Below are 27853 nucleotides of genomic sequence, written 5' to 3' on the forward strand. Positions count from 1 at the left end.
TCCCAGTTTCCCGGCCAACATCTCCCTAGCCCCTCCCCCTCACCTTCTTTTTGGGTGTTCCCCACCTCATCCTCCCCCCATTGCCGCCCTCCCCCCAACAACCACGTTCACTGGGGGTTCAGTCTTAGCAGGAACAAGGGATTCCCCTTCCACTGGTGATCTTACTAGGATATTCATTGCTACCTATAAGGTTGGAGCCCACGGTCAGTCCATGTATAGTCTTTAGGTAGTGGCCTAGTCCCTGGAAGCTCCGGGGGCATTGTTGTTCATATGGGGTCTTGAGCCCCTTCCAGCCCTTCTAGTCCTTTCTCTGATTCCTTAAACAGGAGCATTTTCTCCGTTCAGTGGTTTGCTGTTGGCATTCACCTCTGTATTTCCTGTACTCTGGCTGTATCTCTCAGGAGAGATCTACATCTGGCCCCTGTCTGCCTGCACTTCTTTGCTTCATCCATCTTGTCTAATTGGGTGGCTGTATATGTATGGGCCACATGTGTCACAGGCTCTGAATGGGTGTTCCTTCTGTCTCTGTTTTAATCTTTGCCTCTCTATTCCCTGCCAAGGGTATTCTTGTTCCGTTTTTTTTTTTTTTTTTTTTTTATTTTTTTTTATTAACTTGAGTATTTCTTATATACATTTCGAGTGTTATTCCCTTTCCCGGTTTCCGGGCAAACATCCCCCTCCCCCCTCCCCTTCCTTATGGGTGTTCCCCTCCCAACCCTCCCACCATTGCCGCCCTCCCCCCATAGACTAGTTCACTGGGGGTTCAGTCTTAGCAGGACCCAGGGCTTCCCCTTCCACTGGTGCTCTTACTAGTATATTCATTGCTACCTATGGGGTCAGAGTCCAGGGTCAGTCCATGTATAGTCTTTAGGTAGTGGCTTAGTCCCTGGAGGCTCTGGTTGCTTGGCATTGTTGTACTTTTGGGGTCTCGAGCCCCTTCAAGCTCTTCCAGTTCTTTCTCTGATTCCTTCAATAGGGGACCTATTCTCAGTTCAGTGGTTTGCTGCTGGCATTCGCCTCTGTATTTGCTGTATTCTGGCTGTGTCTCTCAGGAGCAATCTACATCCGGCTCCTGTCGGTCTGCACTTCTTTGCTTCATCCATCTAGTCCAATTGGGTGGCTGTATATGTATGGGCCAAATGTGGGACAGGCTCTGAATGGGTGTTCCTTCAGTCTCTGTTTTAATCTTTGCCTCTCCCTTCCCTGCCAAGGGTATTCTTTTTCCTCATTTAAAGAAGGAGTGAAGCATTCACATTTTGATCATCCGTCTTGAGTTTCCTTTGTTCTAGGGATCTAGGGTAATTCAAGCATTTGGGCTAATAGCCACTTATCAATGAGTGCATACCATGTATGTCTTTCTGTGATTGGGTTAGTTCACTCAGGATGATATTTTCCAGTTCCAACCATTTGCCTACGAATTTCATAAACTCGTTGTTTTTGATAGCTGAGTAATATTCCATTGTGTAGATGTACCACATTTTCTGTATCCATTCCTCTGTTGAAGGGCATCTGGGTTCTTTCCATTTTCTGGCTATTATAAATAAGGCTGCGATGAACATAGTGGAGCACGTGTCTCTTTTATATGTAGAGGCATCTTTTGGGTATATGCCCAAGAGAGGTATAGCTGGATCCTCAGGCAGTTCAATGTCCAATTTTCTGAGGAACCTCCAGACTGATTTCCAGAATGGTTTTACCAGTCTGCAATCCCACCAACAATGGAGGAGTGTTCCTCTTTCTCCACATCCTCGCCAGCATCTGCTGTCACCTGAGTTTTTGATCTTAGCCAATCGCACTGGTGTGAGGTGAAATCTCAGGGTTGTTTTGATTTGCATTTCCCTTATGACTAAAGATGTTGAACATTTCTTTAGGTGTTTCTCAGCCATTCGGCATTCCTCAGCTGTGAATTCTTTGTTTAGCTCTGAACCCCATTTTTTAATAGGGTTATTTGTTTCCCTGCGGTCTAACTTCTTGAGTTCTTTGTATATTTTGGATATAAGGCCTCTATCTGTTGTAGGGTTGGTAAAGATCTTTTCCCAATCTGTTGGTTGCCGTTTTGTCCTAACCACAGTGTCCTTTGCCTTACAGAAGCTTTGCAGTTTTATGAGATCCCATTTGTCAATTCTTGATCTTAGAGCATAAGCCATTGGTGTTTTGTTCAGGAAATTTTTTCCAGTGCCCATGTGTTCCAGATGCTTCCCTAGTTTTTCTTCTATTAGTTTGAGTGTGTCTGGTTTGATGTGGAGGTCCTTGATCCACTTGGACTTAAGCTTTGTACAGGGTGATAAGCATGGATCGATCTGCATTCTTCTACATGTTGCCCTCCAGTTGAACCAGCACCATTTGCTGAAAATGCTATCTTTTTTCCAATGGATGGTTTTGGCTCCTTTGTCAAAAATCAAGTGACCATAGGTGTGTGGGTTCATTTCTGGGTCTTCAATTCTATTCCATTGGTCTATCTGTCTGTCTCTGTACCAATACCATGCAGTTTTTATCACTATTGCTCTGTAATACTGCTTGAGTTCAGGGATAGTGATTCCCCCTGAAGTCCTTTTATTGTTGAGGATAGTTTTAGCTATCCTGGGTTTTTTGTTATTCCAGATGAATTTGCAGATTGTTCTGTCTAACTCTTTGAAGAATTGGATTGGTATTTTGATGGGGATTGCATTGAATCTGTAGATCGCTTTTGGTAAAATGGCCATTTTTACTATATTAATCCTGCCAATCCATGAGCATGGGAGATCTTTCCATCTTCTGAGGTCTTCTTCAATTTCTTTCTTCAGTGTCTTGAAGTTCTTATTGTACAGATCTTTTACTTGCTTGGTTAAAGTCACACCGAGGTACTTTATATTATTTGGGTCTATTATGAAGGGTGTCGTTTCCCTAATTTCTTTCTCGGCTTGTTTCTCTTTTGTATAGAGGAAGGCAACTGATTTATTTGAGTTAATTTTATACCCAGCCACTTTGCTGAAGTTGTTTATCAGCTTTAGTAGTTCTCTGGTGGAACTTTTGGGATCACTTAAATATACTATCATATCATCTGCAAATAGTGATATTTTGACCTCTTCTTTTCCGATCTGTATCCCTTTGATCTCCTTTTGTTGTCTGATTGCTCTGGCTAGAACTTCAAGAACTATATTGAATAAGTAGGGAGAGAGTGGGCAGCCTTGTCTAGTCCCTGATTTTAGTGGGATTGCTTCAAGTTTCTCTCCATTTAGTTTAATGTTAGCAACTGGTTTGCTGTATATGGCTTTTACTATGTTTAGGTATGGGCCTTGAATTCCTATTCTTTCCAGGACTTTTATCATGAAGGGGTGTTGAATTTTGTCAAATGCTTTCTCAGCATCTAATGAAATGATCATGTGGTTCTGTTCTTTCAGTTTGTTTATATAATGGATCACGTTGATGGTTTTCCGTATATTAAACCATCCCTGCATGCCTGGGATGAAGCCTACTTGATCATGGTGGATGATTGTTTTGATGTGCTCTTGAATTCGGTTTGCCAGAATTTTATTGAGTATTTTTGCATCGATATTCATAAGGGAAATTGGTCTGAAGTTCTCTTTCTTTGTTGTGTCTTTGTGTGGTTTAGGTATAAGAGTAATTGTAGCTTCGTAGAAGGAATTTGGTAGGGCTCCATCTGTTTCAATTTTGTGGAATAGTTTGGATAATATTGGTATGAGGTCTTCTATGAAGGTTTGATAGAATTCTGCACTAAACCCATCTGGACCTGGGCTCTTTTTGGTTGGGAGACCTTTAATGACTGCTTCTATTTCCTTAGGAGTTATGGGGTTGTTTAACTGGTTTATCTGTTCCTGATTTAACTTTGATACCTGGTATCTGTCTAGGAAATTGTCCATTTCCTGAAGATTTTCAAATTTTGTTGAATATAGGTTTTTATAGTAAGATCTGATGATTTTTTGAATTTCCTCTGAATCTGTAGTTATGTCTCCCTTTTCATTTCTGATTTTGTTAATTTGGACGCACTCTCTGTGTCCTCTCGTTAGTCTGGCTAAGGGTTTATCTATCTTGTTGATTTTCTCAAAGAACCAACTTTTGGTCCTGTTGATTCTTTCTATGGCCCTTTTTGTTTCTACTTGGTTGATTTCAGCTCTGAGTTTGATTATTTCCTGCCTTCTACTCCTCCTGGGTGTATTTGTTTCTTTTTGTTCTAGAGCTTTTAGGTGTGCTGTCAAGCTGCTGACATATGCTCTTTCCTGTTTCTTTCTGCAGGCACTCAGCGGTATGAGTTTTCCTCTTAGCACAGCTTTCATTGTGTCCCATAAGTTTGAGTATGTTGTATCCTCATTTTCATTAAATTCTAAAAAGTTTTTAATTTCTTTCTTTATTTCTTCCTTGACCAGGTTATCATTGAGTAGAGCATTGTTCAATTTCCACGTATATGTGGGCATTCTTCCCTTATTGTTATTGAAGACCAGTTTTAGGCCGTGGTGGTCTGATAGCACGCATGGGATTATTTCTATCTTTTTGTACCTGTTGAGGCCCGTTTTTTGACCAATTATATGGTCAATTTTGGAGAAAGTACCATGAGGAGCTGAGAAGAAGGTATATCCTTTTGCTTTAGGATAGAATGTTCTATAAATATCCGTTAAGTCCATTTGGCTCATGACTTCTCTTAGTCTGTCGACATCACTGTTTAATTTCTGTTTCCATGATCTGTCCATTGATGAGAGTGGGGTGTTAAAATCTCCCACTATTATTGTGTGAGGTGCAATGTGTGTTTTGAGCTTTAGTAAGGTTTCTTTTATGTATGTAGGTGCCCTTGTATTTGGGGCATAGATATTTAGGATTGAGAGTTCATCTTGGTGGATCTTTCCTTTGATGAATATGAAGTGTCCTTCCTTATCTTTTTTGATGACTTTTAGTTGGAAATTGATTTTATTTGATATTAGAATGGCTACTCCAGCTTGCTTCTTCTGACCATTTGCTTGGAAAGTTGTTTTCCAGCCTTTCACTCTGAGGTAGTGTCTGTCTTTGTCTCTGAGGTGTGTTTCCTGTAGGCAGCAGAATGCAGGGTCCTCGTTGCGTATCCAGTTTGTTAATCTATGTCTTTTTATTGGGGAGTTGAGGCCATTGATATTGAGAGATATTAAGGAATAGTGATTATTGCTTCCCGTTATATTCATATTTGGATGTAAGGTTATGTTTGTGTGCTTTCATTCTCTTTGTTTTGTTGCCAAGACGATTAGTTTCTTGCTTCTTCTAGGGTATAGCTTGCCTCCTTATGTTGGGCTTTACCATTTATTATCCTTTGTAGTGCTGGATTTGTAGAAAGATATTGTGTAAATTTGGTTTTGTCATGGAATATCTTGGTTTCTCCATCAATGTTAATTGAGAGTTTTGCTGGATACAGTAACCTGCGCTGGCATTTGTGTTCTCTTAGGGTCTGTATGACATCAGTCCAGGATCTTCTGGCCTTCATATTTTCTGGCGAGAAGTCTGGTGTGATTCTGATAGGTCTCCCTTTATATGTTACTTGACCTTTTTCCCTTACTGCTTTTAATATTCTTTCTTTATTTTGTGCGTTTGGTGTTTTGACAATTATGTGACGGGAGGTGTTTCTTTTCTGGTCCAATCTATTTGGAGTTCTGTAGGCTTCTTGTATGCCTATGGGTATCTCTTTTTTTAGGTTAGGGAAGTTTTCTTCTATGATTTTGTTGAAGATATTTACTGGTCCTTTGAGCTGGGAGTCTTCACTCTCTTCTATACCTATTATCCTTAGGTTTGATCTTCTCATTGAGTCCTGGATTTCCTGTATGTTTTGGACCAGTAGCTTTTTCCGCTTTACATTATCTTTGACAGTTGAGTCAATGATTTGTATGGAATCTTCTGCTCCTGAGATTCTCTCTTCCATCTCTTGTATTCTGTTGGTGAAGCTTGTATCTACAGCTCCTTGTCTCTTCTTTTGGTTTTCTATATCCAGGGTTGTTTCCATGTGTTCTTTCTTGATTGCTTCTATTTCCATTTTTAATTCCTTCATCTGTTTGATTGTGTTTTCCTGGAATTCTTTCAGGGATTTTTGCCATTCCTCTTTGTAGGCTTCTACTTGTTTATTAATGATTTCCTGTGTTTCCCTAAGTGTGTTCATGTCTTTCTTGAAGTCCTCCAGCATCATGATCAAATATGATTTTGAAACTAGATCTTGCTTTTCTGGTGTGTTTGGATATTCCATGTTTGTTTTGGTGGGAGAATTGGGCTCCGATGATGGCATGCAGTCTTGGTTTCTGTTGCTTGGGTTCCTGCGCTTGCCTCTCGCCATCAGATTATCTCTAGTGTTACTTTGTTCTGCTATTTCTGACAGTGGGTAGACTGACCTATAAGCCTGTGTGTCCGGAGTGCTGTAGACCTGTTTTCCTCTCTTTCCGTCAGTTATGGGGACAGTGTGTTCTGCTTTCGGGCGTGTAGTTTTTCCTCTCTACAGGTCTTCAGCTGTTCCTGTGGGCCTGTGTCTTGAGTTCACCAGGCAGCTTTCTTGCAGCAGAAAATTTGGTCTTACCTGTGGTCCCGAGGCTCAGGTTCGCTCGTGGGGTGCTGCCCAGGGGCTCTCTGCAGCGGCAGCAACCAGGAAGACCTGTGCCGCCCCTTCCGGGAGCTTCAGTGCACCAGGGTTCCAGATGGTCTTTGGCTTTTTCCTCTGGCGTCCGAGATGTGTGTGCAGGGAGCAGTCTCTTCTGGTTTCCCAGGCTTGTCTGCCTCTCTGAAGGTTTAGCTCTCCCTCTCACGGGATTTGGGTGCAGAGAACTGTTTATCCGGTCTGTTTCTTTCAGGATCCGGTGGTGTCTCAGGCGCAGAAGTCCTGCCGCTCCTGGGCCCACCCCCACGGGAGCCCAGAGGCCTTATACAGTTTCCTCTTGGGCCAGGGATGTGGGCAGGGGTGAGCAGTGTTGGTGGTCTCTTCTGCTCTGCAGCCTCAGGAGTGCCCACCTGACCAGGCGGTTGGGTCTCTCACTCACCGGGTCTGGGAGCAGAGAGCTGCTGCGGGCCGGGATCCGCGGGTCTCTTGTTCCGTTTTTAAGGAAGGAGTGAAGCATTCACATTTTGATCATCCGTCTTGAGTTTCAGGTGTTCTATGTATCTGGGGTAATCCAAGCATTTGGGCTAATAGCCACTTATCAATGAGTACATACCATGTTTGTTTTTCTGTGATTGGGTTACCTCACTCAGGATGATATTTTCCAGTTCCAACCATTTGCCTATGAATTTCATAAACTCGTTGTTTTTGATAGCTGAGTAATATTCCATTGTGTAGATGTACCACATTTTCTGTATCCATTCCTCTGTTGAAGGGCATCTGGGTTCTTTCCAGCTTCTGGCTATTATAAATAAGGCTACTAGGAACATATTGGAGCACGTGTCTTTTTTATATGTTGGGGCATCTTTTGGGTATATGCCCAAGAGAGGTATAGCTGGGTCCTCGGGTATTCTATGTCCAATTTTCTGAGGAACCTCCAGACTGATTTCCAGAATGGTTGTATCAGTCTGCAATCCCACCAGCAATGGAGGAGTATTCCTCTTTCTCCACATCCTCCCCAGCATTTGCTGTCACCTGAGTTTTTGATCTTAGTGGTTCTCACTGGTATGAGGTGAAATCTCAGGGTTGTTTTGATTTGCATTTCCCTTATGACTAAAGATGTTGAACATTTCTTTAGGTGTTTCTCAGCCATTCGGCATTCCTCAGCTGTGAATTCTATGTTTAGCTCCGAACCCCATTTTTAATAGGGTTATTTGTCTCCCTGCAGTCTAACTTCTCGAGTTCTTTGTATATTTTGGATATAAGCCCTCTATCTGTTGTAGGATTGGTAAAGATCTTTTCCCAATCTGTTGGTTGCCGTTTTGTCCTAACCACAGTGTCCTTTTCCTTACAGAAGCTTTGCAGTTTTATGAGGTCCCATTTTTTGATTCTTGATCTTAGAGCATAATCCATTGGTGTTTTGTTCAGGAAATTTTCTCCATTGCCCATGTGTTCAAGATGCTTCCCCACTTTTTCTTCTATTGGTTTGAGTGTATCTGGTTTGATGTGGAGGTCTTGATCCACTTGGACTTAAGCTTTGTACAGGGTGATAAGCATGGATCGATCTGCATTCTTCTACATGTTGACCTCCAGTTGAACCAGCACCATTTGCTAAAAATGCTATCTTTTTTTCCATTGGATAATTTTGGCTCCTTGGTCAAAAATCAAGTGACCATAGGTGTGTGGGTTCATTTCTGGGTTTTCAATTCAATTCCATTGGTCTATCTGTCTGTCTCTGTACCAATACCATACAGTTTTTATCACTATTGCTCTGTAATACTGCTTGAGTTCAGGGATAGTGATTCCCCCAAAGTCCTTTTATTGTTGAGGATAGCTTTACCTAAACTGGGTGTTTTGTTACTCCAGATGAATTTGCAAATTGTTCTGTCTAACTCTTTGAAGAATTGGATTGGTATTTTGATGGGGATTGCATTGAATCTGTAGATCGCTTTTGGTAAAATGGCCATTTTTACTATATTAATCCTGCCAATCCATGAGCATGGGAGATCTTTCCATCTTCTGAGGTCTTCTTCAATTTCTTTCTTCAGAGTCTTGAAGTTCTTATTGTACAGATCTTTTACTTGCTCGGTTAAAGTCACACCAAGGTACTTTATATTATTTGGGACTATTATGAAGGGTGTCGTTTCCCTAATTTCTTTCTTGTCTTGTTTCTCTTTTGTGTAGAGGAAGGCTACTGATTTATTTGAGTTAATTTTATACCCACCCACTTTGCTGAAGTTGTTTATCAGCTTTAGTAGTTCTCTGGCAGAACTTTTGGGATCACTTAAATATACTATCATATCATCTGCAAAAGAGTGATATATTGACTTCTTTTCCAATCTGTATCCCCTTGATCTCCTTTTGTTGTCTGATTGCTCTGGGTAGAACTTCAAGAACTATATTGAAAAAGTAGGGAGAGAGTGGGCAGTCTTGTCTAGTCCCTGATTTTAGTGGGATTGCTTCAAGTTTCTCTCCATTTAGTTTAATGTTAGCAACTGGTTTGCTGTATATGGCTTTTACTATGTTTAGGTATGGGCCTTGAATTCCTACTCTTTCCAGGACTTTTATCATGAAAGGGTGTTGAATTTTGTCAAATGCTTTCTCAGCATCTAATGAAATGATCATGTGGTTTTGTTCTTTCAGTGTGTTTATATAATGGATCAGGTTGATAGTTTTCTGTATATTAAAACATCCCTGCATGCCTGGGATGAAGCCTACTTGATCATGGTGGATGATTGTTTTGATGTGCTCTTGGATTCCGTTTGCTAGAATTTTATTGAGTATTTTTGCATCGATATTCATAAGGGAAATTGGTCTGAAGTTCTCTTTCTTTGTTGGGTCTTTGTGTGGTTTAGGTATAAGAGTAATTGTGGCTTCATAGAAGGAATTCGGTAGTGCTTCATCTGTTTCAATTTTGTGGAATAGTTTGGATAGTATTGGTATGAGGTCTTCTATGAAGGTCTGATAGAATTCTGCACTAAACCCATCTGGACCTGGGCTCTTTTTGGTTGGGAGACCTTTAATCACTGCTTCTATTTTGTTAGGAGTTATGGGGTTGTTTAAATGATTTATCTGTTCCTGATTTAACTTCGGTACCTGGTATCTGTCTAGGAAATTTTCCATTTCCTGCAGATTTTCAAGTTTTGTTGAATATAGGCTTTTATAGTAAGATCTGATGATTTTTTGAATTTCCTCTGATTCTGTAGTTATGTCTCCCTTTTCATTTCTGATATTTTTAATTTGGACACACTCTCTGTGTCCTCTCGTTAGTCTGGCTAAGGGTTTATCTATCTTGTTGATTTTCTCAAAGAACCAACTTTTGGTTTTGTTGATTCTTTCTATGGTCCTTTTTGATTCTACTTGGTTGATTTCAGCTCTGAGTTTGATTATTTCCTGCCTTCTACTCCTCCTGGGTGTATCTGCTTCTTTTTGTTCTAGAGCTTTTAGGTGTGCTGTCAAGCTGCTGACATATGCTCTCTCCTGTTTCTTTCTGCAGGCTCAGAGCTTTGAGTTTTCCTCTTAGCACAGCTTTCATTGTGTTCCCTAAGTTTGGGTATGTTGTACCTTCATTTTCATTAGATTCTAAGAAGTCGTTAATTTCTTTCTTTATTTCTTCCTTGACCAGGTTATCGTTGAGTAGAGCATTGTTCAACTTCCACGTATATGTGGGCGTTCTTCCCTTATTGTTATTGAAAACCAGCTTTAAGCCATGATGGTCTGATAGCACGCATGGGATTATTTCTATCTTTCTGTACTTGTTCAGGCCCGTTTTTTGACCAATTTTATGGTCAATTTTGGAGAACGTACCATGAGGAGCTGAGAAGAATGTATATCCTTTTGCTTTAGGATAGAATGTTCTATAAATATCTGTTAAGTCCATTTGGTTCATGACTTTTCTTAGTCTGTCTAAGTCTCTGTTTAATTTCTGTTTCTATGACCTGTCCATTGATGAGAGTGGGGTGTTGAAATCTCCTACTATTATTGTGTGAGGTGCAATGTGTGTTTTGAGCTTTAGTAATGTTTCTAAACACTTTTCTAAGCCATTCTACAAATGACCTTAGCCCTAACTTTGCGTGTAAATTTGAGCCTTTTAGTTTGTTTAAAGGCATTTCTCTGAAGTTTTAATGATTTGCATGGTACCTGCCCTTATGCATTTGGGTATTAATTGATGGGGTCTCCAACTGTATTCAAAAGACTTTGTCCTTTGTTTCTGCCCTACTTCTCTTCCGCGCTTATCACAATGCCCTGTCCCAACACACATTCTTTCATCCACGTAGAGCTATCTTCCATCATTGATATCTTACTCATTCTGTCTGCAAACTGGAAAGAAGTATATTCTTCAGGCTTCTGATTTTTGTTGTGTACTAGTAATTTTGGGAGATGAGGTATGAATTTAAACATGTTATGATTATTTTCAGTATTTATCTTATGACTGATTCTGGAATCTAAGTTTAGCTATTAACAATGGCCTTAAAATGTTAAAAGTCTGAAAGAAAGGAAAGAAGGAAAAGAAAAAGAAAATCTGTGATGACTAAATTATTAAGGTGTTAAGAAATAATCTTTTTTTTTGGACATTAAGTCTTTCAGCCCTCCTTTCACATGTATCTGGTGCACTGTTGGTTATACCTTTCTCCTTGAAAATATTTCCACAGTAGTTACAATATCCATAGTTTGGCTGACTCCTACACACACACACACACACACACACACACACACACACACACACACAAACACACACACACACACACAAACACACAATGGGAAGACTGGTAATTACTTTAACTGTAGGATACTCTGGGCTATGTTCATAGTTCCAGGAAGCCACAAGTTCACATTAGAATGCAGAATGAAATGGAAAAGCTTTTTGTTAAATTTCTTAATTGGCAGAATTCAGAAGAGATTGTGCAGGTAACTCAGGGCAGATACCCACACTGGCATAACCTCCATCTACCTTTAGTTTGGCAGTTTTGAAAAAATTGACTGGTTTTTCTGTTTCTGGGGGATCTTGAAGGTATTTTCAGACATAATGAGAATATATGAGAATGTACTAAAACTGTACAACAATATTATTAAAAATATAAGTTTTTGCTTAGGCTAAGAACAAAATATTTACTCCATGTTTAATATAGATAAGAATTAAAATGTAGCAGCCAGGTAGCAAAAAGAATGATGTTTTCTTTAGAATACTCTCTAGTAAAAGTTGTCTGTTTAATCTCTTCCTGACCAAAGCAACAGAAGGAATGTCTATAGAAAGCACCTGTAGTCATTTCTACTTGGGTGGGGTACCTGTTCAATTCTCACCTAGCTGCCAACACAAAGTATTCCCTTTTTACATGCAGAACTCAGAGACCCTTAACAGCCATTTTTTCACAGATTTGTATCTTAAAGCACCTTGATCTTTTTTTTATTATTATTATTAACTTGAGTATTTCTTATATACATTTCGAGTGTTATTCCCTTTCCCAGGTTTCCGGGCAAACATCCCCCTAATCCCTCCCCCTCCCCTTCATTATGGGTGTTCCCCTCCCCATCCTTCCCCCATTGCCATCCTCCCCCCAACAATCTAGTTCACTGGGGTTTCAGTCTTAGCAGGACCAAGGGCTTCCCCTTCCACTGAGCACCTTGATCTTTAAAGCACAATCTACAGATCACTCTGCCAGATGTATCTGTTACTTACGCTATATTAGTATACATGGGCTCAGCATCCCATGTGTATTAATCCATCATAATATTATTTTACAAGAGCTATCCTGTTTAAGAATAAAAGACATGGAGCTAGAGAGATAGCTTAGTGGTTAAGAACATGAACTGCTTTTCTAAAGGACCCAACTTTAATTCTTAGCACTCACAACTGGAAGCTCCCTACCACACGTAACGTCAACTCTAGGGAATTCAATACCCATAACCTGTGAAAGCACCTGGAGTCACATGAACATACATACACACACACACACACACACACACACACACACACACACACATGCAAATTTAAAGACCAATGGTATGGTGACTAGCTGCTGGATTATAAGGTGCCCTCATACGAATGAAACTATGAAAGTGTCAGCAAGAATGTCCCTCAATATCTGTTCAAGAGTTTACAGGATACCCTGGACACCAAAACATAGGAACGCAAGTCCTGGATATAAAATGGTATATTATTTGCATGAAATCTGTAATTCTCCCCATATATTTTAATCATCTCTAGATTTCTCTTAACTACTAATATAATATATGCTATATAGATAGCCCTTATACTGCATCTTGTAGGAAATGTTAAGAAAATAGGTCTATATGTTTTCAATACAGACATTTCTTTCTGAAGATTTCTAAGCAAATCCATAAATAAATTCTAAAATATGAAGTGCTGTTTGGGTGTTAATCACTAATGAGAAGACATTCTAGTACAACATGCAAATGCTTGGATAACAAGTAGAAAGTAACTGATGCAGAAGTAAGATCACAGCTAGACTAGAGAACCCCCACGTCTCCAGTGCTATAGACTTGGAAGATGGGAAGAATTCACCTGCAGAGATTGGAAAAAGCAGAGAGGTGCCAATTTGACAAGGAACAAAGGACTCAATTATTTGTAAGTGGATAGCTTTCTTGTCCCCATACATCTTGTCTACTAGAAAACCATGTCAGCATGAGCTTCTAGATCCCTCTTGACAGAAGCAGATTCCTTCATTACTTTCTTTAGCCATTCTCATAAAGATTTTTTTTATATTTGGGATTACTTTTATTTCTGGTGGTGAGGACAAACCCAGACTCTTTCAGAGGCTACTTCTAGCCTTGGTTTTAAATTTCTGTGGCCTGTATTTGATTAACTTTTGGAAAATATGACAGTCCGAAGAACAAATTAGATGTAACAGAAGCAGCATGACTTTATATTTTGTTCATAGTAAGTAAGACTATCATTTTCTGATAATAGATTAAGTACACTTTCATTAAAATTTCAAGTTGACAGGACTCAGATTCACATACTTTTAACTCCAGAATTTCAGCAGCTGGGGCAGGAGGTTCTCAAGTTCAAGGTCAATCTTCAACACATATTGATATCCTATCTCAAAAACCTTATGATGGTCATGGGAAAGAAAGAAAGACAGAAAGACAGAAAGGAAGGAAGGAAGGAAGGAGGGAAGGAAGGAAGGAAGAAAGAAAGAAAGAAACTAGCCAAAATGAGGAGCAACAACATCATTTAGGATCAGTTATGACAGCTTTCATGAGATTTATATCTTATTCATCATTGTTTTAAGCCAGCCTGTTTTGTCTCTTACTATACTCCTGTATTATACAAGGTTGTCTCAAAATCCTGTGCTCAAGCAGTCTTCTTGCTCAAAACTAGCCCAGACTGTAAGTGTATAACATCAGATCCAACTGGAAAACATAACTTGGTTAAAATTAATCTTAAAGTCTACATCTTAATACCATTGCATAGAGCTGTTTCATTGTAGGGCTATCTGAAGAATAGTTCATGTTCAATTTCTAATAAGCTTTCATAATCATATTTTATGCCTTTTGTTATGTGCCATCACAGTCCATAGGGGATACATTTGTTGACTTTAAATCAAGAGAGCAATCTGGATGCTATGAGTCACACATTGGAGCAAGTCCCCCTCTATTCAGTTTGATTTTTGTGTGTCAGTTTTAGGTCTGCAGCAATAACTGAATAAGTGAATGGGTACATGCAGTATTGTATCTTTATATAGTCATTTGCCCATCAGCCATTATTCATAACGGAAGCTGTAGCACTGCAAATGTAAACTATGTGTATCTCACCACAGCCATTCCTGTCCGTCACAACCACATCAGGCCCAAAATAAATAAGTAAGTAAATAAAAATGAATAAAAAAATCTACCCTTTCTTGGAGTTACTTACTGTATGTTCATTTCTTTCCTTCTCAGGAATCCTCGTCATGATGTCCATGTGCCAAGAGGTGCACGTGTATGAGTACATCCCATCTGTCAGACAGACAGAACTTTGCCACTACCATGAGCTGTACTACGACGCAGCCTGCACCTTGGGAGCCTACCACCCATTGCTTTATGAAAAGCTACTGGTGCAGCGCCTTAACACAGGCACCCAGGCAGATTTGCACCACAAGGGAAAGGTGGTCCTGCCAGGCTTCCAGACTCTGCGGTGCCCAGTAACCAGGCCCAACAATACAAACACTTAAAATGGAACTCTTGGGAACTGATGTGCAATAAGGTACTACTGTTGTCCTCAAAGTCACAAAAAAAATACTTGAAGATAGATTTAGACAATGTGTTGTCTTTAATGGTAACTTAGTGGCCATGAGAACTCCTTCTAGTCTAAGCCATTGGGTAATTATTACTGCTATGAATATAGAAATGGAACTTTAAAACCAGCCAAGAAAGAAGCCAAAACAAGATACATAGAAAACAGAGTTTTACTCATGGACATAATACCTCTAAACATGTTAATCTCTACAACAGGGACACTTTCTCACAGTTGGTTCCAGACACAAGTTGGGATGATACTACTGATGATATGGTTTCCGTCTAGAAATATCCAAATTGAGGTCCTGTAAGCTAGCAATCACTTATACGTTAATTTCTCATTAAGCATCTTGTAATCTATGGTGAATGTCTGAATTCTCACTCAGCTGTCTTTTACATTTCTACATAGATCCTGTCAGGGATGTGATTTTCAACAACAGCTTCACTGTATTGCTTCCCAGTGCTCTCTGAATGTTACAAATGAGAACCAAGCCACACTTAGAAAAGTACAAATCATCCATACCAAGCAATCTAAGAAGCCAAATGAAATTTCTGCTTGCAGCAAAGAACAGGAACGTTGTCTGCCCGCAACATACTATACCTGACCATCAACACTTAGCACACACAGGTCATAGTATAGTTGGTCGGAACAGGGTCATGAGTGATCAGCTGTCACTACCCTGGATTTTCAACTTTATATTTCTGGCCTTCAGATCACTCTTCAGCTCTTACATAGCCAGTGACCTGCTGCGCAGTTACTGCATCCCTGCAGGTCAGCCAGGGCCACAGTTGTTCCTTTCAAACTCTAAAGAATGGCTTTGAAGCATGCCCTCTGAGCTGCTTGGGATGCACACTTCTCTGTGAGTTCTATAGGAAGCTCTTGTAGGCTTTTCTCAATTATTAGAAACTTGACTCTCATGTTCTGAGTGTTGCCCGTTCTAAGCATAAACAGCTAGGAATCCATCTTTGTTTTTGCAGGTAAGTTTTATGTTAAGACTGTGATGGAACCACAGAATTGTTTTTAACAAGGTGAATCTATGTTTGACAGATGCAGAGTCAGGAGAAAATATTCTTGCCAGTGTGTACCTGTGTTCAGTTTTTTAAACGAGTTTCCTGTCATTAACACATCTTTTTGTGGGGGTTTTTTGTTTGTGTTTCTAAGAGAATAGTGGAAGATAAGCACTTTAGAATTCCATAATTAAACAGGCTAGATTGTTATTTAAATATCAAATCAAAGCAACTCACAGTTAAGTCATTTTGGAAATGATAATATCAGTTTAATTAAATGTACCAGCCTACCCCCCCCTGCAAAATGTGTGGCTATCAAAGTATTGTAGGAAAAAAAAATGTTTAACTGTAACTTTGTTCCAGAATGTGCTAATGATTACTTCCTGAGGAAGCAAGGTTTTCAGAGATCACCAGTTTCTGTTGGGGTATTGCCCCCTGCAGAGCTGAAGCAGAACTGCAAAAGACATAGTGGCTTGCTACAGCAGAGAAGATAGGTGGAGATTTCAGTTATGAGCTATCTGCTGACAGCCCATTCTGAGTGTCATCTTCTACTCAGCCTGGTCAAACTATGTAATTTCATGAAAGCTCAGCCTTGTCACCATACCGACATGCTTAATCATCTTTGTAACTCGAGGAGGCATTGCTCCTGTGAGATGAGCATTTTCTCCTGGAGTCTTTGGAGCTTTCTAGATCTCTCATCTTTTGCTGTTTTAAATGATCATAACCAGCAAGATTTTTTATAGTTTTGAAGGGGATTCACTTACAAGACATACTTATTACCCATGACAGTGTCTTTCGGTGGCCTGAGAATTTGGTTAGAGAATAACTTATTGAGGTCAGTATAAATATTCAAATTCAAAAGCTCCACAAAACACATTAAAGGTTATTAAAAAACATTCTGTTGCCACAAATGTACTTTTAAAAGGCTTCTCTCAGTTTTACATGGGTTACAAGAAGATTGAAGAGCATAAAAGAGATTTAATTATTTTTTTAATTTATTATGGCCCTAAAGACTTGTGGAAATCAGACTCTTTTAAATATTCAGTAAATATGGTGCACATATTAATATGCTGTTGGCTAGGCACTCTTGTTTAAATAGCTTAGCAGATGCTTGCACAATGATGGCTAATATGGTACTTGCTTCTTGTGTTAACAAAATGGGTTCCAACTGGCAATATTTGCCAGACATTGATTAAAAAGTTCAACACCACATTTACTATCCTCAAATGAACCCATAGTACCCGTGGAATAGCAATACTAACCATCCTCCCACCTCATTTCTTCCTGACTCTGGCTCTGGCTCGTCCAGAACTGTCTGACCTCTTCTGTGAAAGGACTCTGATAAGATCCTCACGGTGCCACCAGTAGTACCCAGTGCTGCTTGCTCCACCCTGAGGACTGACAGATATCACAGTCCTTTGTGTTTTGAAAAAATATCACATTATTGTTGTTCCTATTACAAAGACACTAGAGTTATAATGACAATTCAGCCACTCCAAGATTCTTTCTAACTTGTATCTCTAGCTGTTCACACAAGGCAGGAGATAATGTGTAATGAACATGCTTAACTACAGACAACTCCATGGAATAATAAGCCCATGTGCTTGACTATGCCAACCACATCCTGTGTTGCAGATTCTGGAAAGACATGTGGTGGTCAAACACAAGTTGCATGTAAGCATACAAGATGTGCTTTAATGGGCAAATTTGGGGCTTGAGTACAACTGAATTACTGTGTCTCTGTCTACCTTGTTCTGTGTTGGCATCCAGCCTTGACACAGGATCAGAATTCTCAGCTGGAAGCAGGGATGTCTAGAAGGTGAATAATAAATAAAAACAGACGACTTTTCAGATACAAACTGATAGACAATTTTTCACGGCTTAAAGTCTCTCTTTCTCTCTCCCTCCTTCCCTCCCTCCCTCCCTCCTTCCCCCACCTCTCTCTCTCTCTCTCTCACACACACACACACACACACACACACACACACATACATATGCACGCATGCACACACACACACACACACATCTCATGCATACTTTACTCTCTCTTCATTCACTCTCCATTTGCTCTTCACATGCTCACACATACTCACCTCCCATACTCTCTAGCCTTTCTCTTGCCCTAGTCTTTTATTGATTCTCCAAAAGCAGGTAGAAAAAAGACATTATATAGTCATTGCCAAATCAAATTCAAAAGAATAACCACATCCCACAAGGAATTAAGAATTACAATTTTTCCCCAAAGTTTCAAGCTTCCCCTAATCCGAGGCCTATGGCCGAAATAATAATCATTATTATCATTTTTAAACTTTAACTTTTGACTTATTATACTTCAAAGTCCAGAGCTCCGAGGTTAGCTGCTTGCATTTTTCTGTGAAACTCTATTGATAAATGACATAGGCAAAGCTGCCAGGCAGTGGCCAGAAAGAATCAAGTTAACCCTTAACTTAGCAGTTCTGCTAGCTTTCTGCTTCTGCACATTGCACACAATGACTCTTCTCAGAGTCCCAGTGTTTTGAATCAGTTTTACTAATATATAATTTTATGTATTCTATACTCACTTGTTCAGGAACCACTCTCAAATGTTGTGCAAAACTTTATCTCATAATTCAATAACTTTTACCTTTCTCAGGGTCCCAATGTTGGCTCTATTTCATTTTCTAATAATTTCTTCAAATTTTCTTTGCAAGTTAAGAATTGTGTAGTTATTACACTGCTTCGAAGATGAGAACACACAGCATGCACTTGGGTCTCCTGCTTCCCAGGGTCCCAGATGTCATTTTTTTTACAAGGAGCTGTCGTGGGCTTCTGAGATATCTCCATCCCAGCCCATTTCTGACAGTCCCTGTCATGGTTTGCTGTCCAGCAGTTCTGAGCTCAAGGTGCTTTGATTTAAAATGGCACTTTGCTGTGTCTTGACCTCTTGGCTTTTTAGCCAATCTCACTTCCCAGTAGTCTTCTGTCACTAGAGCCATATATCTGAACAAAAGTAGTGCTGCAGTGGTCTTTAATTTTTTTCAAAGAGCCTGGCTTACTCTGTTGTCTGTGAACCAGTACGTATGCTGGAACAGAGTTCAGACTGTGTTTCTAGCTGGCCATACTCATATAGTCTGGATTGATTGGGCACTATTCAGGTGCATCAAGTGGAATCAGTCTTCTACAAGTTATGATATGACAAAAGACTTTGGTATGCATCAGCAACTTGATTAAGTTTCACCACATTTTCTTAGGATACAGGTAGAGTAGTCTCCAGACCTGTCCCATCACACTATTTCTATTTGACTTCTGATAGTCATATATTACTCCATGGCTACATGACTGATCAAGGCAGCTCTGTTTAGACGTAAATAAGTTAGGTAAACAAGGCCTGCATTTCAGCACACTTTTTATATCAGGACATTCCATTGTGAGATTTTTCCACCTTTCTGTCACTTGGTACGTTTAGATACTTGGTGAGTGGGAAACCTTTCTCTAGCAGCTCAAGAAAATAAAATGCAAGCCCAAGTTCTAGTTTTGTTAAATGAATGGAGCCTTGAATAAGAAAAGAAACAGCATATTCTCTACAAGATTAGGGTAGTGACATTTAAGAATTAATATTGCTGTTAGAATTATTATTAACATAAAAGTGTGCATGTAGATAGTTATATAATTGTATATATATATACTTATCTACATACATGGTTGATTTTATTATCTTTTCATTCATCTTTATAATTAGAGCCTTACAATAAATTTTATTTTAGTTATTAAAACACTAAGTTTTTTTAAGAGAAGGAAGCAAATGTTTTATGTCCTTCTGTTAAAAATTAGTATTTCTCCCGCCCTCACTACAGAAACACTCATATTCTATATATCTTGGCCACATTAACAAAAAAACAACCAGAATAATGAAAGGTACCATTCACAGAACCATTACTCTAGTGTAGTGTTTAGTCAGAAGCATGATATAGCTCTGAATTTTGAAGAGTTTGTTGATTGCCCATGGCTTTTATAAGATTAAGGGAAGAAATCTTTGTTGATTCTCTGGAAAATAAATTTCAACAAAATAAGTACAACAGTAGCATTAAAACTTAAGTTTACAACACACACCCTGTTATACTCTAGATAAATACATATAGAATCTTTCCACTGGAAACCAGTGAAATTTTTTAAAAGCTTTGGGAATTTTTTTGTATGATAATTTTTAAAACTATATGTGTTCTCTTTAAACTGATTGATGGCTTGAGGTTTTCCAAGAAGCACATTTTAAAAGTGTTTGTAAACATTTTAACACTTGAATATTTTGTATTTTGTTTTTGTATATTTTTATGTGTACACAGTGTACAGATTTGTAAATAAAACATGTTTTCATTTATCTAGAAGTGTCTCTGTCTTAATCTGGAAAAATTGAACATGTAAATAATTGAGCAGCCATGCAACCCTTCTGGAGACATTTCAGGCACTGAAGAACACTGAGCCTTAAAGAGGATGAGAAACATGAGTGACCACAGGCATCCAGAGAGTTCCCAAGGATCGAGCTTAGTCAGAAATCAGAGGCAGCTTAGGTGTAGATCATATTTTCTTCCTGGTTAAGTGTCACATGGAGACAAATGACATGGTTGAAAATCAAGTAGAAAGAACACAATTTTGGCTAATATTGCCTTTAGAACCAAATGCTATCTTGTGATTAATTTTGTTACTCTTCTTACTTACCAGGCTTCAACCATCAGAGGTCTTCACACCTACCGTGGAAAGGAAAAAAATCAACAAACTAGGTCCTGAAAGGCCATTCTGGGTCATTTGTAGTTTTCTGACTTGAATGTAAAGGAATCCTCAAATCAGATCAGGTGTAAGGGTTGGATGTGAAGACAGATGTGGACAGTTTGGGGAGCTTAGGAAGCATAGATCCTTCTATGATAGCTTGGAGAAGACCTCTCTTTTTGCACCATTGGCCATTTGTGATTTGAGGATCACAAAATTGCAGTTTACTTCTAGATACTTAAAACTGGTGTTCTATGTTGTGAAGAATAAGATTGGGTAGAAGGTCACTGCTACATGCCCAGAATGCATGCTGAGATCTATGATATGAGACTTTTAAGGCAGTGCCTCCCCCAGCAGCTGCCATTATTCTTGAAAGTCCCACTGCCCAGCAAAACAAAGATATATTTTTACATAGATTCTACTAACTCTGCACAATGCCATTTCAATTAATTGAAAGACTGTATAGTCAGCTCTTTATACTATATAGTCATGGTAGTGGGGTATACTTTCTAGGTTTTCTTACTTGTGAAACTAGTGTTCAGAAGATGTGGAAACTGCCTAGTCATGTGTTTCTGAGAACATATCTCCATCATTAAGCAAATATACTTATTATATTAGGAGAAGTCGTGATTTGAAATTTATAGATAGACTTTCCCAGACCTCTGAGTTTCCAGAGCTCTGGTATGGAACTGAACTACATATACCAGGCAAGTACACTTCTTACTTTGTTCTAAAAAGGTGATATCTCATTGCTATAGCTGAATGATGACATGAAGTGTAGCTGACAGAAGGCCACATTGAATGATATTCCGTAACTCTTTCCTCCTAGTCTAACTGAACTCTAGTCAGGAAACAAGTCAGGCTAACTTAAAGATTGATATTCCAGCATACACAGATTTACAGATCAGTAAAGTCAAGGTATAGCAGGAATCAATGATACTGAAAAATGCAGTACTGTTTTTTTCTTCACTGACTTCATTATCATTCCGAGGGTAGAGGAAAACATAGTAACCAATGATTAAATAACCCATTTTGCAGTTGTATGTTAAAAATATAATTGTGAGAATACAAAGCCTGGAAGGGAGAGCCATGGTGCTCTGAAAGAACGTGGAGAATTTTACCCTGATGATATCCACATGTCTGGGCTCAGTACAGGAAGAGAGAATGGTAGTTGATGAGGTAGTTGAGAAGCACTACCAAGTGGAAGTAAACCACTAAAGAAGGTCCTGCAGGTATCATACTTGCTGTGTTTTCAACAATGAATTCATATATAGATTCATATTTTACATACCCCTGGTGATAAAACAACAGCCCAGTTCACCTAGAGACAAGTGAGGCTTGCCTCCTGTGCATAGAACTTACGTGATAGCCAAAAGTGACCTACAGTTGCTTACATTTAACTCCGCACATTGGCCAATCAGAACTATAAGTCTCTAAATATGAATACATGAGAAAACTTGGATCAGAATTGTCAGCAGTTTGTGTGTGTGTGTGTGTGTGTGTGTGTGTGTGTGTGTGTGTGTGTGTGTGAGAGAGAGAGAGAGAGAGAGAGAGAGAGAGAGAGAGAGAATAACAGCATCCCATTACCTTTGATGATGATCCGCTTTTTGTCTGAGCTTTGAGTCCGTGTTCTAATAAATAAGGTTTACCTGTGTTTTTCTTCGTCCAGATTATTCCATATTGTTTTCTGGACCTAAGAATCAGTCTATTATAAGTACTTTAAAATGACTTCAAGAAGTTGGTTAACTTTATTCTTATTTTTCTAAATTACACTGATATTCTCTCTTGGATCTACTTTTCAAGGCAAGGCAAAACTTACCTTGTTTTCCAATAAAATGTTAAAGAGTACTATAATCCAAGCTTACTTTTGCAATGTTTCCATGGATCTTGGAACAACACTGTGATTAATATGGTCTCTGCAAGTGATAGCATTCAAATTACAGTAGGAGCCCATTTTCTGTAACAAATAATGTTAACTGACATATGCCAGGCACAGAAAGAGATGTCACTTGCTTCTCTTATATGTGGAAGCAAAAATAGTTGATCTAGGTTAGGAGTAAAAGAGTAAGTAGAAAAGACTGGAAAGGGGTAAGTCATGGCTACCACAGTAGATAGAATAACATTGTATTTGCTATGCACTCACTGTAAAGAGACTAGAGCTCACAACTTATTATAGTTGCTTGAAAGATACCAATATATATACATAAAGAATGAAGGAGATGAAAGTAGAAAGGACACTGATCTTGTAATACAAAGGCTCATTCTACCTGCGGCACACATTAGTCCAGAGGCAGGCAGTAAAAAGAAAGAACTTTACTACATGATTCATTAACTGATCAGAAAGCAGAATTCATCATAAAGGACCACCATTCTATAACCTGATTCAGGAACTACAGGCTGGTGACCTTCCCCAACATGGGGTGTTCAGTCAGATGATATAGCTAAATAACATAACAATACTACTGCTGCTGCTGCTGCTGCTGCTGCTGCTGCTGCTGCTGCTGCTGCTGCTGCTACTACTACTACTACTACTACTACTACTACTACTACTACTACTGCTACTACTATATCCAGACATCAGTTTCGTATCCTTCCAGACCTCTCTTCAACTCCCTTCTCCCCCAGATCCACCCCTGCCTCTACCTTCTATCAGAAAAGTGGACACCTTAGAGGGACATCCACCAAATAGCATAACAGCCTACAATATGTTTAGGTACATGCTATTGCTTCAAAGCTGAACCAAGAAACCCAGTAGGAAAAAAAAGGGTCCCACAAGCAGGCAAAAAAATCAGAGACAGCCCCAGCTCCCACAGTTAGGAATCCCACGAGAACACCATGCTACTCAGTTATAACATATACACAGAAGAACAAGATCAGATCCCTGCATGCATTCTGATCTCTTTAAGCCCCCATGAGTCCCAGGCAGTTGATTCTGTTGGCTTTGTTCTTATGGTATCCCTGACCCTTTTAATTCCTCTTATCCTTTCTTCTCCTATGCAAGACTCCCCTAACTTTGCCTAATGTTTAGCTGTGGGGTCCTGCATCTACTCTCATTAGTTACTGAATGAAGTATGTTTGTTTTCTCTAAATGAATGTTGCTCCAGGCTCTAGTCTTAGAACTCCCTGCAGGCAGTACAAACTGTAGGTTGAAGGTTTGTTAAATTGGTTTTAATTGCCTCATTGTCCAGATGATTTTCTGTGCTTCCAATCTCAGGAAAGAAATTATGATTCTTTTTCTGAGAAATAGCACAATTTCTCCAGGGTTTCTTCTCAGTATTCAATTCCTGAGACAGTACATCATCAGCAGACTAGAGGAAGTAGCTATGCAGAGACCAAGGACAAGCAGATAAATTAAGACAGAGTCGAGAAGGCTGAGGAGAAAGATGTTCCTATTATTTGTGGTGGGAGCAGGGTTCCTAGTTTCTCTCAAAAATTATTTCTTTAAAGTTGTTTTTGGTTATGTTAATATGTATGTATATGTATGTATTATAGATATACAAATATATACTTATCTATAAGTAAATACATATGTATACTTCTATATCCATGGTATATTCTATTTACTCTCCTCTCTCACTTTTTTTCTAAACTTGTCATCTCCTCTTTCTTTCAATTCTGCTTTCTGAATTCATGCCCTTAGAAAAATAAAATAAATCTTGGGACCCAATGATTTTTTTCCCCAGGACTGTTTGTGTGGCCATGGTTTGGATGTTTTTGATGCCTTACTTTATTTTGATGTTTACACAAAGGGTGCTTGTCCTGAGCTACCAAGCACCCTTTAAAAATGTGCCAATATGAAATATCCATCAAAATATAAGCAAATACACTTAGTAAGCCAACAATGTCAGTGTAGCTCACTAGTCTGCTCTTTGCCTAGCATGTAGAAGACCAGAAATTTGTTACCAGCATAGCAATAAGATATAAATGAATTAACAAAAACATCAAAATTGTCATATTTGTTATGGAACTAGGTAGAGCTGTTACTAGACTTCAGGGTCCTTGGCATGGATACCCAACCCTTATAATTAACAGCCTATAAAAACCAAGAACCTGAAGTAGTAGGATTCTGGTTACGGCTAAAATTAATGAGATCTAAGTTGTCTGATCTGGGTGGAGATGAAACATACTGAATTTCCCAGAAAATCATTAATTGATAGTTAACTAAACCTTATAAACTTTTAATTATCCAGAGGCTTTCTGTAAATTACATAGATAGCATTTTCTCCTCCTACAGGAATCAATTCAAGGCCAATAAGATTGTTCAGTGGGAAAGGCATCTGTTGCCAAGCCATATGATTTGAGTTCAGTACCTAGAATGTTAAGAGAGAACTGATTCCTATAACTTTTCCTCTGACCTCCACATATACATATGACATGCACCATGCAAACGTGCATGCACATGCACACACACACACACACACACACACACACACAAAATGTAATTTTAAAATTTTTCAAATGGAATCAAACCTAATAGGCCTGTCTAAAATCCTTATTAAATGACCTAAAATGAAACCTTCCCAGTAGAACAAATGGCCAACAAAAAGACTGAAAATATGTATTGGGAATAGTCTCTGTAGCCAATAGTGTCATAGAAGTTCGACAGCCATATACAAAGGGAAGAAGCTAGACTTCTATTTCTCAACATACATAAAGATGGATTTCAGGAGTGATGTGAGAACCTAAACTCTGAATTGATTAGGATAAAGTACAGAAAAAATGTGTGTAAAAACATTAGCCTGAGTACAGAAGACAAAAGCAAAATCAGATAGAACAATATCTAAATAAAATCAAGCAGAGAAATAAGAGTGAGGCTCACTACAAAATGGGAGAGACTATCAGGTGACTACATCCCCCAAGTGGTATGTATCCAAAATATAAGAGAAACTTCAATGACCCAAATGGCCAGAAAGAAAAGCAAAAATAATTAGACTTTTTAAACTGGTAATAGACATAATAGGTATTTTTGAAAAAAGACATCCCAGTAACCAATAGGTATGTGTAAGTAAGATATAACCAAGCACTGTTAGAATGAAACAATGCACATCCAAAGCACAGTGAGATGAGACTTCATTAGAGTGGAATGGCTAGTATGGAAAAGAAAATCACTACTGACAGGAGTGAGGCAAAAAAGAGGCCTGTACACTATTGCTGGGAAGGCAAGTCAATGTATCCATTAACAGAATGTGACTTTGTAAACTAATTATACACAGAATGGCCAGATGGTCAGATTTATATACAAGGGGCATAAAACCAATATATCAAAGGGACCTCTGCACACTCTGATGCTTACCATAACACTATTCACAGTAGCCAGGGAATAACAAGCCAACCAAAATATGGATGAAGAAAATATAAGATCTATAATATATGTATACAGTATACATTTACACATACACATGTAGATTCATTGTAATTACCATTCAACCACTAGAAGCTCTGTCATGTGGAACAATATGACTAAAACTATAAATGTGATGGTTTGAATTTGCTTGGCCCAAGGAGTGTCACTAATTGAAGGTGTGGCAATATTCAAGTTGGTGTGGCCTTGTTGGGGGATGTGTGTCTTCTGACTGCCTTATGATCAAGATCAACTCTTGGCTCCTCCAGAACCAAGTCTGCCGGCATGGTGTCATGCTTCCCGTCATGATGAAAATTGAAACTCTGAAACTGTAAGGCAGCCCCCAAATAGGTGTTGTCAATTATAAGACTTCCCTAAGTGATGGTGTTTTTTCACAGCAATGAAACCCTAACTAAGATAATAAGACATCATATTGATTGTTGTAGAACTGTTTCCTCCCACATTATTCCTTCCATCTTGGAGGAAACTTAAGAAACAGCATGTTAAAAAGGATGTAAAATGACTAAGCCCATCCCTTCCCAAGCTTAAGTTTCATGTCTGGTGAGGTGTGGGTTTAGTCCCTTTCTTAAAAGAACCGTTTGATTTCCAGGCTGCAAATATATTCCTGGCCTAGAAGCATGAGACCCTCCCAATACTCTATATAAAGTGAAAATACCAACAACACTTTCCTCCCAAAAAATGTTTATGTCTGTGAAAATTAACTAATAACTTTCAGTTTAGGAAAAACTGCCCAATATCAATAAGAACAAGACATGTTGTAGAATTTTGTATTGCCTTGTATGCATCCTTACTATTTTATTTCATGATTTTCTTCAGCAATGATAGCTTCACACTGTAGGAGCTGGGAAACAAGAAGGCCAGAAGCCACCAGAAGGGTAAGAAGCGCTAAGACACTTCTCAAAACACCCAGGAAACTGTGTCTGTGCTTCTTGAAGTTTCCTGAGAAGTCCTGTTCTCTGCAGTTTCGATGCTTGACTCACCTCTTGGGAAGCAATTTCATCCATGGGTTGTTTGGTCAAACTATGTAGCAGCAATTGTGAAACTCCAAAGCTATGACATCCCTTGGTTCATCAAGATGAGAATTTATAAAAATCCATTGAGAAACGAGATGCCTATAGTCATCTTGAAATTTTATATATATAACTGTGAATCTCACAGCTACATGTATGCTTTTGTGAAAGTCTCATATTGACCTGAATGCTGTAGACATGCCAACACACACAGACACCCTCCCACACACACATACTGTTTTTATTTTTATTTAACTCTTTATTTTTAAATGTTATTCTTTTTATGGTTCTTTAGCCCAAAATATTTTGCTAACAAATTTTGAAATTATGATATAATTACATCATTTTTCACATTCTCTTTCGACCCTCCTTACCATGCACTGCTCCCTCTTGCTGTCTCTAAAATTCAGGCATCTTTTTTTTAAAAAAAGTTGTTTTTACAAATATATGTAGGAGTGTATATGTCATGTATGTTTGTGTTTGTGTGTTTGCAGCCTGATCAGTCTGTATACACACATACTGTTTTATAAGAAGTTATGAAAAGAAGTGAATCAAGAGAAAGCCCAACTTTTTCTATTTTCTCACACTATACACACAATTTAGTTCAGAACAGATTACAGACAATAATAAAACACATTGTTTTGGAAAATCATGATGAAATCTTTATTATTTACAAAATATATTGCAAATATATATATATATATATATATATATATATATATATATATATATATACATATACACACATAAGCAAAATGTGTGATTGGGCTGGTTGTCTCAGAGACCCAGATATCCCTAACAACCCATACTGCCAGTACTTCTGTGCCTAGTGTCATCACTATATCAGTGGGTGAACAATCATGGTACATTCTGGGAATCACACTGTTGAAAAGTAAGCCGGAGTTCAGTTCCTGTATCCCAAACTACTACATGAACTTTGAATCTGATAAAGCTTAAGGTTTATTT

General features: G+C 38.7%; 1 protein-coding gene across 5 annotated transcripts in view; it reads left to right on the forward strand.

Moving 5' to 3' along the window:
• The window catches only part of St6gal2 (ST6 beta-galactoside alpha-2,6-sialyltransferase 2), a 97973-nt gene extending 70320 nt beyond the window's left edge, over positions 1 to 27653 (forward strand). For 2 of the 5 annotated variants that reach the window (XM_006244260.5, XM_006244264.5), the window contains exon 6: positions 14432 to 20129. In XM_006244260.5, coding sequence (XP_006244322.1) covers positions 14432 to 14703 — 272 coding nt within the window. In that variant the 3' untranslated portion in view covers positions 14704 to 20129. Of the gene's footprint in view, positions 1 to 14431; positions 20130 to 20470; positions 22091 to 26693 lie in introns of those variants that run through there. The other 3 variants (XM_063266832.1, XM_039083150.2, NM_001100888.1) reach the window with 3 other exon arrangements.
• Positions 27654 to 27853: the final 200 nt, after the last annotated feature.

The sequence above is a fragment of the Rattus norvegicus genome, chromosome 9 (genome assembly GCF_036323735.1).
Source record: "Rattus norvegicus strain BN/NHsdMcwi chromosome 9, GRCr8, whole genome shotgun sequence".
NCBI lineage: Eukaryota > Metazoa > Chordata > Mammalia > Rodentia > Muridae > Rattus > Rattus norvegicus.